This window comes from Dermacentor silvarum, chromosome 1 (assembly GCF_013339745.2).
Source record: "Dermacentor silvarum isolate Dsil-2018 chromosome 1, BIME_Dsil_1.4, whole genome shotgun sequence".
NCBI lineage: Eukaryota > Metazoa > Arthropoda > Arachnida > Ixodida > Ixodidae > Dermacentor > Dermacentor silvarum.
In genome coordinates this window covers 315626108-315642102 of record NC_051154.1, presented here as the reverse complement: position 1 = coordinate 315642102, position 15995 = coordinate 315626108, and the positions used below count along the sequence as shown (strand labels likewise).

General features: G+C 44.4%; 1 protein-coding gene across 1 annotated transcript in view; it reads left to right on the top strand.

Annotated features, from left to right (window-relative positions):
• The window catches only part of LOC119442442 (probable 4-coumarate--CoA ligase 1), a 92838-nt gene that overhangs the window by 39365 nt on the left and 37478 nt on the right, over positions 1–15995 (top strand). The window contains exons 6-7 of the mRNA XM_049661679.1: positions 4146–4209; positions 10499–10670. Of these exons, the coding sequence (XP_049517636.1) occupies positions 4146–4209; positions 10499–10670 (236 nt within the window). The remainder of the gene's footprint in view (positions 1–4145; positions 4210–10498; positions 10671–15995) is intronic.

The window sequence follows — 15995 nt, the reverse complement described above, 5'->3', positions numbered from 1 at the left end:
AGCAGAGATCTGACCTCCCGGCTCGCGCTGTTACATGAATGCCATAAGCTCTAAACCACCGTGGCGGATATTCACGATGGAAAAACGCAGCTAAATTATTAAATGATTAAGCAGTTACCCGGACATGCTTTCAATTGAATTTTTTTCAGACATGCCGGCCCCTTATTTGAAAAAGCCGACGTATTTCTCTGCACACCAACGATTATGCACATCGGTGGATTCTGGTTCAGCTTTTGCGCTCTCGGGCAAGGTTGCAAGATTGTTCTGGTTCCATCGCCAGAGATTGATGTAATTCTGGCAGCCGTCGAAAAATATAAGGTAGGTACAGCCAAGACATTTTGCACGTGTGAATAATGCAAAAAGAGAAAAAACTACCATAAAAAACACAGCTGTGAAAGCAGTACACTTGGCGCTTGTTGAAGATCAACAACAAGAACATTACTTTTCATTGTACTTTTACTGTTCTTCTGCGCGGTAAAAAGTGTTGTCACAGTGCCTAAAATCATGCAAGAACCCAATTTACCATTTGCAAGGTTGCACGTGTGTGCATGAGGTTGCCTACCCTCTCATTAAAGCTGTAGAATTCATCAATGATGCCCGCTATGTCCTTATGCACTAGAAATCCTACCCTGAATTGTCTCTTATCTGGAAGACCTCTGTAGCACAGGACGTGGCCGTCAGTCAGCACTGTATAAGACTCACCAGTTCTTCTAACCTCACTAAGGCCAAGAATATCCCAGGCACTGCCTAACAATTCCTCAAATAGCCCTTCTAAGCTAGCCTCACTCCAGAGGGTGCGCTTATTGAAGGTTGCCAGGTTCAGTTTAGAGGTGGTGGCCTGTCCGGAGCCAGAGATTTTTAGCAGGTACCCTGTGCCGCGTCGCAGTCTGACCACCGCCTTGGTCAGGTGCTCCGCAGCCGCTGGGGACTGAAGGCCATGGGTTAATTGTAGGAGTGATGCGAGAGGTAGTGGCCGAATACTGCACCAGAGATGCCAAGTCCTGTTCTGGTGAGAGGGTGACTTTGTTGAAGCTTAGTGGGCCGTCCTAATTTGGTTGCACCTAGACTAGTATAGCCCCACTAGCTCTCGGCAATATTCTTTTAATTTTTTGCCGGTGTCAGGTGCCACTCCATGCCTGAAAATATAGTGGACTGGAGGAGGATTCGAACTTATGACCTTCAGATTAGAAGCCGGGTGTAATACCTCTGCTCCAAGTCACCGTGTTTCATAGATTATGAAAAGGCATTTGATTCAGTAGAGATACCAGCCGTCATAGAGGCATTGCGTAATTGAGGAGTACACGAGGCATACGTCAATATCTTGGCCAATATCTACAAGGATTCTACATTTACCTTGGTTCTCCCCAAGAAAAGTAGAAAGTTACCTATCAAGAAAGGCGTCAGGCAAGGAGACACAATCTCTCCATTGCTATTCACTGCATGCTTAGAAGAAGTATTCAAGCTCTTAGGCTGGGAAGGCTTAGGAGTGAGGATAAACAGTGAATATCTCAGCAATCTTCGGTTTGAAGATGTCATTGTCCTATTCAGCAACAATGTGGGTGAATTAAAACAAATGACTGAGGACCTTAAGCGAGAACGTGTAAGAGTGGGGTTGAAAATTAATATGCAGAAGACAAAGATAATCTTCAATAGCTTGGCAAGGCAACAAGAACTCAGGATCGCCAGTCAGCATCTAGAGTATGTAAAGGAGTACGTTTATTTAGGTCAATTGCTCACAGGGGACCCTGATCATGAGAATAAAATTTACAGAAGAATAAAATTGAGTTGGAATGCATACGGCAGGAATTGCCAAATCCTGACTGAGAGCTTACCATTGTCGTTAAAAAGAAAAGTGTACAATCATTACATTCTACCGATGCTAACATATGGGGCAGAAGCTTGGAGGTCAACAAAGAAGCTCAAGAACAAGTTAAGGACAGCACAAAGAGCGATGGAACAAAAAATGTTAGGCCTAACGTTCATAGACAGGAAGAGAGCGGTATGGATGAGAGAGCAAACGGGGATAGTCGATATTCTAGTTGGCATTAAGATGAATAAATGGATCTGGGCAGGTCATGCAGTGCGTAGGATGGATAACCGGTGAACTATTAGAGTTACAGAATGCATACGAAGAGAAGGGAAGCGCAGTCGAGGACGGCAGACAACTAGTAAACTAGTTGGGGTGATGAAGTAGGGAAATTTGCACGTGCAAGTTGGAATCAGCTAGTGCAAGACAGGGGCCATTGGAGATCGTAGGGAGAGAGAGGCCTTGGTCCTGCAATGGACGTAAATATAGGCTGATGATGATGTGTGTGCAAAAAGGCTCTGAATTCCTCTTGCTTCAAAAGAAGGATGATTCCTAATCTGTACCTTCCTAAATATTCTTGTGTGTTCACTTTTTTTTCACCTTGAATCTTAGCGACGGTGATATATTCCATATTCGTCTGTCGCATTGAATTTTATTGCTGTCTATTTTTTTATGTGCCGGCTAAATTATATTCTGTTTATGAAAGCTGCCCAACCATTTCATGGCAAACTTAGAGGGGCGTACCGGAGAGATATTCTATCAATGAACAAAAACACAATTCGCAGAACAACAAATTGCAATTTTCCAAGACATGACGCATGAACAAGAGCGGCCGATGACGAAATCTTGAACAGGTAGCACGATGAAGATCAAGACACTTCTCTTACCCCCGTATTCACAAATGCACCTCGACTCGACCCTCCACTCGAAATGCTCCTTGAGTGAAGGAAAGCTCGAGCGTTTTACTCGAGAATCTCAATGTAGCTTCGCAGCTACCTTGAATCGCTCCTTGAGTACAGTTAGTGCGCAAACATGGCTGCGCTCTGATCTGTCACTTGCCTCGTTGGCTTTTTCGAATGGACGCCAGTTGCCTCCGCAGCTTTTCTTTCGTTAACGACGCTGCTCATTTTCAAGGGCATCGTTTTACGGACCGGTGCAATCCTCTGGAGCGCTTCGACAACGGAGTAATTCTACTGCGGCACCGAGACAGATGAGCCGTCCTGCCAAGAAGACTGCCAGCTATTGTAGTGACCTGTCGTCTTATTACGTGCATGAGCCAGTTGATGACCTGCATACGTGTATTCTTCGTGCGAGTGCACCGAAACTACTATCAGCGCCAGTCCAGTGATGTGTTTCTCGCGGGTGATCATACAAAGCAGCATCAGTTGAAGCGCGGCCCGATACATAACTGCGGCGGACTTCGAACCTATGAAAAGAAAACAACAGCGAAGATTTGTGTCATTACTGTGTGTATTACCGTGTGCTCGATTGCTAGATGCGGGTCTGGCAGCGCGAGCGCCGGCATTCGCCCCACCTGAGCGGTTTGTACACGAGTGCATCACTTACTATGCTATTCCAAGGACGGCGAAGCGCACCGCAGCAAGGCGAGCTTCTCTATAAACGACAAGGTGCGTTCGCTTTTTTTTCTCTATAATTTCATGCAGTTAGTTGCTCTAGGGAAAACAAAAAGTATACTGTAATTCTGCGTGGGACGCGTGCAGTAGCTGCCATTTAAAGTCGTTAGCAATAATTACGAGAGCCTTGCTTCAAAATATTCAGTTTAATTTGCTTATCTTGCTTATGAACATCCAAGCCCAACGAGGAAGTGAGCAACCATGAAATGGTTTTCATGATCATACCTGTACGTATACAGAGGGAATGTAGTGTTTTATTTCAATACAAAACATTGAGTAACAATACAAGAGAGGATAGTTTATTTTTACATCACTATATTTTTAATGTGATAAAAAAAGTTGTAGCAGTTGACCCAGCTTCTAATACAGAAAACGCTAGCAAGTGATAGCAGATGTATGTCATATATCTTTGTTGCGCCCATTCCATCCATTAGTGAGTGCATTATGTTAGTGTCAGATTGCTGTATGTTGTTCTGGCTGTGCAAACGCCAGACCAGCTTAAAACTCTATCTTTGGAAATATGATTGAAGACCAGATCGAGCTCATCAATGTCAAAAAAATCGGCTTCCAGAACACAATAAAAATTTTTAGCGGTTGTATTTACAACGAAAAGTAAACTGAAGAAAACGGATACAGTACCTAAGCTAGTTTTTATGCGCGGTAACATCATTGTATATTTATGACCAACCCCTTTTCTTATGCAGGAACCAGGCTTCCAACACAAGCACGCCGAGCAACTGCCTTTCCAAGTGTCCTGCGCTTGCATTGGTGTGCAAGTGGGGAAGAGCTCCAGTTAATGTGTCCTGCTGCACTGTAGTCGTTGTTGTACTATTCTCGCTAATACCTCAATCACCTTTGTGACATCCTACCTGCTCAAACATCACCGCTAAAGGCATTTTGCATACATCTGCCTTCATAGGCAACTTGCAGCTGAATTTTTCATCCAGCTTTCTTTTCTTAAGCCATGTTTAGTAAAATACTCTGTACCCCTGAATTATTTTTGGTCAATCCAAGTGACAATCTCTCAAACAATACATTAACATTATCCTCGTTCTCTTGTGTTCTGATAGGATTGCAAAAACAGCATGGACTCTGATCCTACAAACGCAGTCAGTAGTACTACTGACAAACATCAATAGATCAGTATTATTAAAGACATAACATAAATATTATTAAAGATAAGTATGAAAAATCAGCCAAGACCAACTACCGGGAAGATCAGTCAAGTACTTCCGCCGCACCTAGGTTTTTTTCTGTTTTTTTTTTTTCAGGGAAGCGAGATGGTGCAATTGCAACAGGCAGGCACCGCATCTATCGATGCTTTCCCGTCAATCACATGCCTTAGCATGAAACACAGACGTTGATTTTTTTTGCATCAGCTGGTCAATTTTCCATCAGCGGCGGGCGTCTGCTACGTGCCCAATATTTTGGTTGCTATTAGCCAACATCGTGATAATTGGGGATATATTAAGTACCACGTCACCGCAAGGTAATACTGCAGTGACTCACCGCACAAAGAACGCGCTTGCCGGCTGTGAATACGGGTACTTTCTCTATATCCTTCAAGCTCGCTTGGCCCGCGCTTACGCGGCTGTTTGAGTAACGCATTCCGAGCGCTTACTTCATTTAGTTATGCGTGGAATGAGCAACGCGAACGTGCTGCAGAGTAAAATAAGCTGGAGATCGCGATGATAACCAGGAGAACGTGGCAGATATGGCTAGCTTATGCTAACGCTTTTACACGCTATCATTTCCGTTCTTTTATTTCATGCATTCGATTTGTTTCTCAAGACTGCCGCCTGCGCTCTGCTGTTTCTGTCTCAAGGCGAAATCCTTAACTGGCTATTGGGAAGCGGAATGTGGCCGTCGGCGGGGCCGCGGTACAAAAAATAAATATAAACCGCGTAACTCTCGCGTCTCGTTCACATACCAAAGTATAGCGTGGAAAGGCACAAATGTGTGACTAAGATGACTGATGGGTCATGGCATTAGTAACTTGACATACTTGCATTCACATCGCGATTAACGACAACAATATGACGTGTGCTGCAAACCCGCATTTTTCGTCCAGAAATCCCTCTGATGGTGTGGGTGTGACGATAAGAACGTGTTCAATGCCAATCTCAATCTCAACGTGTCGACCTTACCTATATATAATGAAGACCTGAGAGGACAGGTAAAGGGTAATAATAGGAATGATAATTTCTGGTTGCTCAGTGGCTATGGTGTTGGGCTGCTGAGCACGAGGTAGCGGGATTGAATCCCGGCCACGGCGGCCGCATTTCAATGGGGGCGAAATGCGAAAACACCCGTGTACTTAGATCTAGGTGCACGTTAAAGAACCTCAGGTGGTCCAAATTTCTGTATTCTTCTACTACGGCGTGTCTCAAAATCAGATCGTGGTTTTGGCACGTAAAACCCCATCATTTAATTAACATCCAAAAATCACAATATGGCTATGAGAGACGCCGTTTTGGAGCTCTCCGGTAATTTCGACCACCTGGGGTTCTTTAACGTGCACCTAAATCTAGGTACACGGGTGTTTGATGCATTTCGCCTCCATCGAAATGTTAGCCGCCGTGGCCGGAAATCGAACCCACGTCCTCGAGCTTAGCAGTCCAATCTACCTAAGCCACTAAGCTACCACGGCGTGTACGTGAAGGGTACGCGAGAAATATACGCGGTAAAGAACAATACAAACCAAAATAAACGAAACGCTAACAGTGCAACATTGTGTACTTACGCCTCATTTCATAATTACAAGCCAACGTCAGAAAACAAACGTGATGCATTACGGATGTGCAACTCGTCTTTCACCTTCTTGTGTTGCAAGAGCGCAAACACTATAAGCGAATTTTAACAGGAAAGTAACTTTATGAATATTTATTATTATTATGACACCAGAACATAAACGTTTCATGTTTTACTGATCGAAGGTAACTATTTTAGGGATATGTAGAATCAATAGCGATATTTGTAGTGCATCAAAGACAGTAACTTTCAAGACGATTTTCCACTCAATATAATGCAAGCACAAACATCGTCACGCGCCATGAATGCTTGTTAGTTTACGTAAAAAATCACACGTTAGGCAATATCTATGATATCATGAGAAGTTACATGTTGGTAATTTCAGAGACGTTTGACAGATTATTTAAACAAGGCTATTGCAGCTATAACTTGTGCATAACAAATGAGTAAATAGCTAGGCCAGTAGGAGCTATATATTCATTTCAATGTAGAAAAATATATATTTGTTCAAATTTTTTATATTTGTTTATCTATTGGCCTAAATGGCTTTTCTTTCGAATGTCTGAATTTGAAACAATCTTCGCTCACGGTGAACCATAACGGACATCGTGCGCGAAGTTTGCATTGAACAGATAGCGTACAGCAAGAATTGTCCGTGTATACGCTATTTCTGAAGCGAAATAGGCCAACAATATTGCGGCGTTAGGGCCGTCTCTGCTCCTTCTCTTGTTCCCCTTACACCTTCTCACTGCGCTCTGTTCATAATAAAGTATTGCCGAGGGTAAAAAAAATCATGAATAAATACATATGCATGTGGCTCTAAACTACTACTGACCGTGAGTGAAAAGCGCGTTGTGGTGAGCGAAGCGGTCACTGCAAGCGCGTATTTCACTTGACTTTGCGAGTAATTTATTTTTTTCGTTACTCTTATTCTTGCAAGCATGGTGCTATTGCCCGCGTACCCGTGCGAATACCATTTTTTTACGTTCTTTCCTTCTGCGGTCTCATTTAGCGCGTTTCTACGCACGCACAGTTACCGCATTACCGTTCCCGAACTGTATCGGCGGAGCTAGTCCATGCTGAGGAGTTTGGCGCGTTAGTTTTTGCATTATCTTGCTGCCCAAGCACAAAGACAACGCTTAAAGATGGGTAAGCTCCATGCAGCACCATACTGTTGAAGTTAAATAGACTTTAAGTGCTTTGCGTGGAAACTGAACGCAAAAAACTACAGCGCGTAGCAGACGATCCTCGCTTCCCGCGCGCTTCGCGAGCGCGAAAAACCCACGGGTCCGGAGCAGCAGCGGCGCGAAGCGGCAGTTCACAGAAAAAGGCCCTCGCCGGAGCCGGTGCTTTGGACACTCCCCTATTATTCTAGGTCACTCTAACGTGGGGACCTCTTTGTATCCGCCATGTTGCACAGTGTAGCCAGACGCGTCCAGTTTTCTCAGCGCCGCTTGCAGTTCATTTGAGTTGCGAATAGGCTAATAGTAAGAATATCAGCACTTGCTCACATCATAGAAAAGCACGTAGCATCAACTATACAATTGAGTAGAACTATTTGCTCAGCTCAATTTGTGTTTGCAAAGAGTGGAATTCTCCTGGAGGAATTTTTAGATTTCATCATTAGCTCAAATGAACAATCATGTGGTTTTAGCGCTGTTTTTAGATCTGACAAGAGCTTTCGACACAACTGAGCCCAAATTAACACCAAAAATAGTTGACACATCAGGCTTCCGGGGACAGTTGAACAAGTTCCTTGTGAATTATTTTTACGACAGGACACAATGCTTCAACGTAGACGATAAATGCAGCGATTCGAAGATAATAAAATGTGGTGTACCTCAGGGAAGTAAACTAGCGCGTATTTTATTGAACACATATGAGACGAATCTTGCTCTAGTGCCATTACCATTAAAGATATTTAGGTAGGCAGATGATACTTTGATCGCACTTAACATTGGTGACTAGGAAACTGGATACAGCAGTTATCAAACAGACGTATCGAAGGTTGCGGAATGGTCTCAAAAAAACTAATTTTATTTCAATCAGACATAGACTAGATTATTATGTTTTAAGGGTGCCCACAGGGTAATAACTGTGAGCAGGAAAATGTTTCTGCGTAGTTCTTCTTTTATGCACTAGTTGAGCTTTAACACACGAGGTCACTGTAAAATTGTTGGGTTTAGTTTTTGACCAATACCTTACCCAGCTGGTGCGACCATATTCTTTGCACTTCTAAAACACTAAGGGCTGTAGCAGCTCAATTTCATAACCTGAGAGGTTAGGCCCCGTTGAATTAGAAACTCTTGATATAGGGGCTGATCACTTATAAGTTTTGCCGATTTTTAAAAATCGCATGTAGTAGATAGGACAGTTCTCGTCCTTGAGCTGGATAGTACGAAGAGGAGGACATTAACAGTAGGAGAAATCGAAATACCTACCCAACCCATTAACAAAAATTCACTAAATAACTTCTCAGTTAATTACTTTACGTCACATAGTTCAGTTTACGAATTGCAGCCGGTTAGTTTGCAAGAAGTATTTACTTGAAAAGAATGTCCAGGGTTGCGCCTGTTTCGGCATACTCTTTCCAAAGTCTGGGACAAAATGCGTGGGCGTTCGAGTTACTTTTGTGCCTCAGTGCATAAAAATGTGTTTTGTTAAAAATTGAGTGAAACTACAGTGCATTTTTACGGCCAGCTTGATGGCCATATCTCCAAACTGGTGACATTCTGAAAATTCATTCCAAGTGAATAAGCCTTCAAAACTAACCATTTACAATTCTGAAAGTGCAATATGTGCTGTAAAATATTTATTAAGTAGTTAACTAGTGATGTTTTGCATTGATTGAATATTTGTTTCGATTTCTTGTCCGATTTCTAGTCCTTAACACAGCTCAAGAACTAGAATTATGTTATCGGCAACAGGCAATTTTTGGAATCACGGAAAACTTATAAATGTTCACGTATAAGGCATTGGCGGAATCGTTATTAATATATGGCATCACGGCGTACTACACTTATTCTGAACGCAAAAGAGCTCAAGCACATGAGCTCAAGCAATGTGCTCAAGCACAAAGAAATTGTAAAAAGCGTAACTTATAGTGCAGCATTAAGCGAAACCAGTGTAGAACAGAGGTGTCAAGTGCAAGGTGTACTACAAATCGATGAGCTTTTTAATTATAGTGCGCTCACGAAGCACATTACTCATCAATATAAGGTGCATATTAAAAGCGTTGCTCCATGAAAAACGCAAAGATTCGTTAAACCACAAGTGTTTACCAACTGTGGTAAATAAGCTTTTTATTACATGTGCCATTGTTACTTAATAACCTCAGTGCCGACCTGTGAAACGTAAGCACAAAACAAAAAATGACGAAAGAAATGAGGAAGTGGTGTATACGTTCAGGCAACTATCAGTAATCTGTGCTTGCCCTTCAATCGTTCGCTGCCTTTGTTCTGTAAATAATGTTAATGTGTTATTGTAGCATTTTAAGACGTTACACATTTATCATGCCTTTTATTTGTCTGTCTTTTTCTTTTTGTAAATAACGACAACGCGTTATCGTGTCGTTACGACATGCTACATATTTACCAGTTTGTTCAATTGTTTTGCAAAGTCAAATAATAATCTGTTATCGTTTTGGTATAAAGCGCTACACATTTGCAACAAGCTACTCTTGTGTGCTTTTTATGTTTGAAAGTGTTTCACCACAGCCTGGTCACCTAACTAGCACTGTTTGCTTGGAGTGACCCCAGGACTCACTATGTGATAAAGAAGGTGAATAAAGTGTATTGTATTGTATCGTATGTGTCGTAAAGCAATAATTCATAGACTTAATTAGTATTAACTTGTTGATTAGCTGAATATGGATTTAGATTTCTCGTATTTATTCCGCCTCTTCGAGTAATCCAACTAAAGGACTACAATTGTGCTATTTGCGACAGGGTATCCTTCACCATTTGGCTTAGTCGCAAACGAATTTACATGCCGTTCCATTGCAGGAGAAAAAGAAAGTCAAATTAAATGTCTTCCTTTCGCTAGCTTCATTTCGAGTATTATCGCTTCAAAGACTGAAGAAATTAAGCAATAGGTAAGAATAAAATAGCGATAATTTTCATGACCAAGTCATGAAAACAGGTGATGGTCTTGAAAACTCACTGTCGTGACAGTCTACGCTGATACTCCCTTTCCCTTGGGCTTACAACAATTGAGCACAAAAAGTACACAGTCGATGTAGCGATAAAAAATACTAAACGTGTTGTCAGACATTTAGACTAACAATTTGCTTATTTTTTCACAACAGCCGACGACGGCCTTTTTGTTTCCAACAATCGTTCACAAGTTGGATCAATCCCCGCTTACGGACCAACTGGACACCAGCAGTCTCACAAAAGTGATTGTCGGTGGCAGTACACTAACCTCGTCCGTTCTGCAAAGTGTCGTTCAGAAGCTTCACCTGCCGGGGATCATACAAGGTTCGTTCCTCTGTATTCGGTGTAAGTAACCCTTACTATAATGAAAACATAAAGAGAAAATAATTGCGGCATTGCGAACAGGTGATTCTTCCAGACCTGAAACTAAGGGCGCTACGACATGCGTCAAATGCATGGCTGGTTCACAGCGATAAATCTCTTTTAACAATAGCGTTCTCAATGTATATTTTATTTCGCGAAAAAATTCCGCTTAGCAATACTGACATAAGAAAGCACATGGGTAGTCCACAACAGAACACGTAAAAAACGCAGGTGCTTTTAAAGGGGGCATGACACGGTCACCCAACAATTTGCGGTTTTCCGCGAGAAATTGCAGCAGAGGGTCTATTATGGCTCTACACGTGTAAAAACTGGGCAGTAAAAGTGCATTTCTGTCCAAAATATGAGCTACTACTCGCCAGCTCTAATCCCCGCCCTCCGGCGCCGACCGCCATATTGCCATGCCATGTGTGACGTCACGTGATATATGGAACAGAGCCATCGTCTGCTACAAAATCAGCCACCGCACCACGTGAGGTCGGAGCAAAGCTGGTGTTTGTTGCAGTATTTGCTCCAGAATATACGATTCCTTGCAAGAGAGCCTCCTCGCATATGGACCCTATTTTGCTACGCCAAACCCGCTCTTCAAGCCATTGAGTGCGTTATGAGACAAGGTCCTTATTATATTTTAGCTCTAGAAATCGCAGAGCTTCTCGACATTGCGACCAAATGCGGCCACCACGTCACCTTTCAGTGGATACCTGCACACTGTGGCGTGATAGGAAATGAACAAGCAGACGCTGAAGCTAAAATAGCTGTAAATAATGCGCCAGAAGTAAGCATCGCGTTCTCACGAACAGACACGAATGCCCTGCTTCGGTGCGTTATGCGGAACTCTACACTTGAGTACTGGACCAATCCTGATCGACGACACAAGAGACTGCACAAATGGGACCCAGAAATGAAGTTCCGCATGCCTCATAAACTGAAGAGGAGCATAACAAGTCTGCTACACCGGATTCGTCTTGGTGTTGCACTCACGAGGCGTTATACACATATCATCGGCTGCAGTGACACTGGTCCCAACTGCGATCACTGCCCAGTGCCAGAAACACTTGAGCACATATTTTACTCATGCCCAGCGTACGCGCGAGAACGGCAGAGCCTCATTTCAACTATTCAGCGAGTAACTAAAAGACCAATGTCGGACGAGATTGTCTTAGGTCCTTGGCCTGACGCCAACAGCGCAGCTGTGGTCATCGAAGCGACGGTAGCCTTCCTTCAAGCCACTGGACTCCATGCACGACTATAGTATGACCTCAACGGGATGGACATGTACATACGCTCCTCCTAATCTTATCATCATCATTCATCGCTCTTTTTATCCCCTCCCCCCTTCCCCAGTGTAGAGTAGCAGGCCAGAGCAAACTAACGCTCAAGCCGACCTCTCTGCCTTTCTTCAAATAAACCTCTCTCTCTCTCTCTGCTCCAGATATCGCGTGCCATGTCTTAGATACTACCAACTTCGCATGAAGAAGCAAGCGACGAACCTTTGCGCAGCAGTAGCAGCGACCACGTAGTGTACGATGCGCATATTGACTTCGACCCCATCGCCACCAGCGCAAGTGACGAAACATAGCCTCCGGGATTTGCGCGTGCCGGCTGGCGCGCGTATATCTTGGAGGCTATGGACAAAGTTAGCGTAGTAAACGTGGTCTCAACATAGATGGCGACATTGGTGTTGCGCGAAATGCTGCCGTTGTTATTCCGCACTGTTGAGTAATTTCATCATATTTCATACGTGCAGCGCCGGTTTGCCTGTCGTTCACGAAGTCTGGCGCTACTTCGCTCAATGCAAATAGTTATGCGCGTAGATTGTTTGCTGGAATACATTCCATGCATGCATATCTCTCGGATCCGTACTTAACAAAACACGATTTTGTTAAGATGCCGCGTGTTCCCACCAGATTTTTTTTTCGCGTGTGTAGTTGCGTGCGGCATATATAAACAAATGCCCGCGCACATGTGTCCGCGGCGCATGTATGTTGCGCGATGTACGCTTTCGCTGAACCTTTTCTTGAACGTGCTTTATTGCTCCCAACATCGGTAAAAAAAAAAATAGCAAGGCTGATGTTTGGCTCTGCCTGCCGGAGGGATCGGTGGGCGAACACGGCCGCCATCGCGTCTGGCCGCAGCGTCAGCTTTTTCGCGGGTATCCCAAACTCGGCGAGCAGGCACAAATCGTCGTTGTAGCTTTCTGATGTGAAGTATTCCGAGAACAAAACAAAAGCGTCAGATGAGCGCCACTCGTTCCTGTCCATATTTATTTATTTATTTATTTATTTATTTATTTATTTATTTATTTATTTATTAAATGCGAAGCATTTCTTGCCGGCGGCTCTGTCTGATGACCCGCGTCCCACACCCCCACAGCGCATGCGCGTCCCCTCCCGCCCCCTCTCTATCCTACGCTCCCCCCTTTCTCTCTAGGAATCCTGTACGGAGCGGCACCTCCGTCCCACACCCCCACAGCGCATGCACGTCCTCTCCCCCTCTCTCTTCTCTCCTACGCTCCCCCTTTCTCTTCTCTACGACTACTCTACGGAGCGGCGCCATGCGCGTCCCCTACCCCTCTCTCCTCTCTCACGCTCCCCCCCCCCTTTTTTCTCCTCTAGGAATCCGGAGCGGCGTGCTCGACAGGTGGTGTGACAGCTGCATACTCCGCTGGGGGCGCCACGGCAGTTCCGCGGTATGAAAATGACGGAGCGCGCGCGCCTCATTCTCTCTCCTGTGCAGCGCCGCAATGAGCGCTCGGGCCGCTGCCGCGAAACCATCTCCCGCTCAAGCTAACCATCTCCCCACTGCTTCGCATCCACACATGGTTCCCTTTAACGGGAGATGGAGTAATTTTTATTTATTTATTTATTTTTCTGTACATCAATAGAAATCAAAGCAAAAGCAAAAAGGCCATACAGCCTGACAGAGGCTTTTGCTCCGAGATACAGTTCTGCACGCAGACAAAATACAGGTAGATAAATACCAACAATATACAATAATTAACATCAGGTAGTCATAACTTTTTCTCCCAAACCTTAGACTTGACGGCCTCTGGCACCCACAGTGCTAGATGGGCACCGCGGTGGCATTGTTTCAGCCGCTGCAAGTTAAACAATTCCAACGGTGAGCTGAACAAAGTAGTAGTTTACCGCATACGCACACAGGTGAACCAAGGTTCTTCGCGGGAATATAGATGCTCGCTCGGCAAGCATGCAGTTTGTGACGTCATGGCTCGCGAGCGTGCCAGTGTTGCTCGACTGTCGTGCTATTCAAGTGTAATGTAAAAAAATGAATTACAAATTACCTGCTGGCCCAAATGCGGTAAACTTTTGCCAATGTGTTCTTGAACACACAGTGGTAAATTACCTCACACACTACTGATTATGATCGAAAATTGGTGTCATGCTCCCGTTAAACATTAAAGGCAACAAATCAGCCTTCCCCTCCCTCCCCCCCCAAAAAAAAAATAATAATCTTTCTGGAGGTTTATTATATGTACTTTCGTCCTCAACTATCGCGCTGTCACTTTCCAATTCTGGTCGTAGTTATTGTTGCACTGTGTGTGACCCGATGGCTACGCTATGTGGACGCCAACCCCTCTACAACGAATACAACTACAACAAATTTGCCTGTACAACGAAGAAATTTCGCCGTTCCCCTGGTAGCTGATATGTTGCTTTGCAACAAACTATAAATAAATAAACGGGGATAGCCGATATTCTAGTTGACATTAAGCAGAAAAAATGGAGCTGGGCAGGCAATGTAATGCGTAAGATGAATAACCGGTGGACAATTAGATTTACAGAATGGATACCAAAAGAAGGGAAGCGCAGTCAAGGACGGCAGAAAACTAGGTGGGGTGATGAAGTTAGGAAATTTGCCGCCGCAAGTTGGAATCAGCTAGCGCAAGACAGAGGTAATTGGAGATCACGGGGAGAGGCCTTCATCCTGCAGTGGACATAAATATACGCTGATGATGATGACAATGATGATAAATAAAGCCGCTCCACTACTGGCCTTTACAGACGCCACTGGGCTGCGCTCTGCGTTTACTGCAGCGGTATAGCGCTGCAGTAAACAGCGTGCTAACACAGTAAACGAGCGTGCTAGTCAGCGAGTGTCAGAGTGTCACTGCACTGCTTCAGAAAGCGCTCAATTCGTATGCTGCTTCTTGTCACACTGCAGCGGGAGCGACGGCTGAAGAATGAGTGTCGCCGTAATGACGACGTCATAATTCATAATGACGACATCATTCATAGATCGCATCGGACGCCTCACGACGTCTTCAAAATCACATATAGAGGGGTATGTAGGCGATTTCTAAACGATAACGGCAATGACAAAGCAACTGTAACTAATCCAAGACTTTCGACGGCAAGGGAGGCGAGGCGATAGCGGCATTCGATGGTGTGCAGCTCTTTACCTTGCGTCGCCCCCGAGGTTTGCCACGGAACACCCGAGAACCTTGGTGCAGTAAGGCCGGCAGCAGTCGCACATTTCGTCACACGAAGTGTGCACAAAAATTTACCGACCTATTTCACTAACCTTCTCTATAATTCATAGTTAAACAAATGATTTATTCAGCAGAACGTACTCAGCTTGCTCTATTGTGAGCGGTACGGTGCGCGACCTTTACACGAAAGTGACCTGTAGAATGAAGGATATTGCAAGTCCTGAGCACTTCTTTATGAAAGTGTGTGACTGTATACGGTATCGTACTTACAGAGCTTAATAAGATGCCCGATTGCATGCGCGCGTAGCTGTGACAGAATATTTTCTATCAAATAACCCTGCAGCGAGTTTCATTGGCCCGTACAAATGAAGTATTCAAAGATTTAAATTCCCGGGTTTTACATGGCAAAACCACGATCTGATTATGAGGCACGCCCGTAGTGGGTGACTCTGGAGTAATTTTGACCACCTGGGGTTCTTTAACGTGCCCCCAATACACGGGACATAATCATTTTCGCATTTCGCCCCCATTGAAATGTGGCTGCTACGGCCGGGATTTGATACCGCGGCCTCCTGCTTAGGAGCGCCATATGGCCGCTAAGCCAGCGCGCCGGGTACGGACGAAGCTTACAAAGATTCCACGCTTCGCAATTAAGGTGCCCTCAATTTACCACATGACACGAATGAAAAGAACTCGTGCGACAAAAAAAAATGCGCGACTTCATTCCGCGGACAGTTCTGCGCTTGTCTATTCTTTGCCAATTACTCGGAAAATACGCGGAATTCTATAGGTGGGTCCTGGAGTTCCGCCTTCTGGAG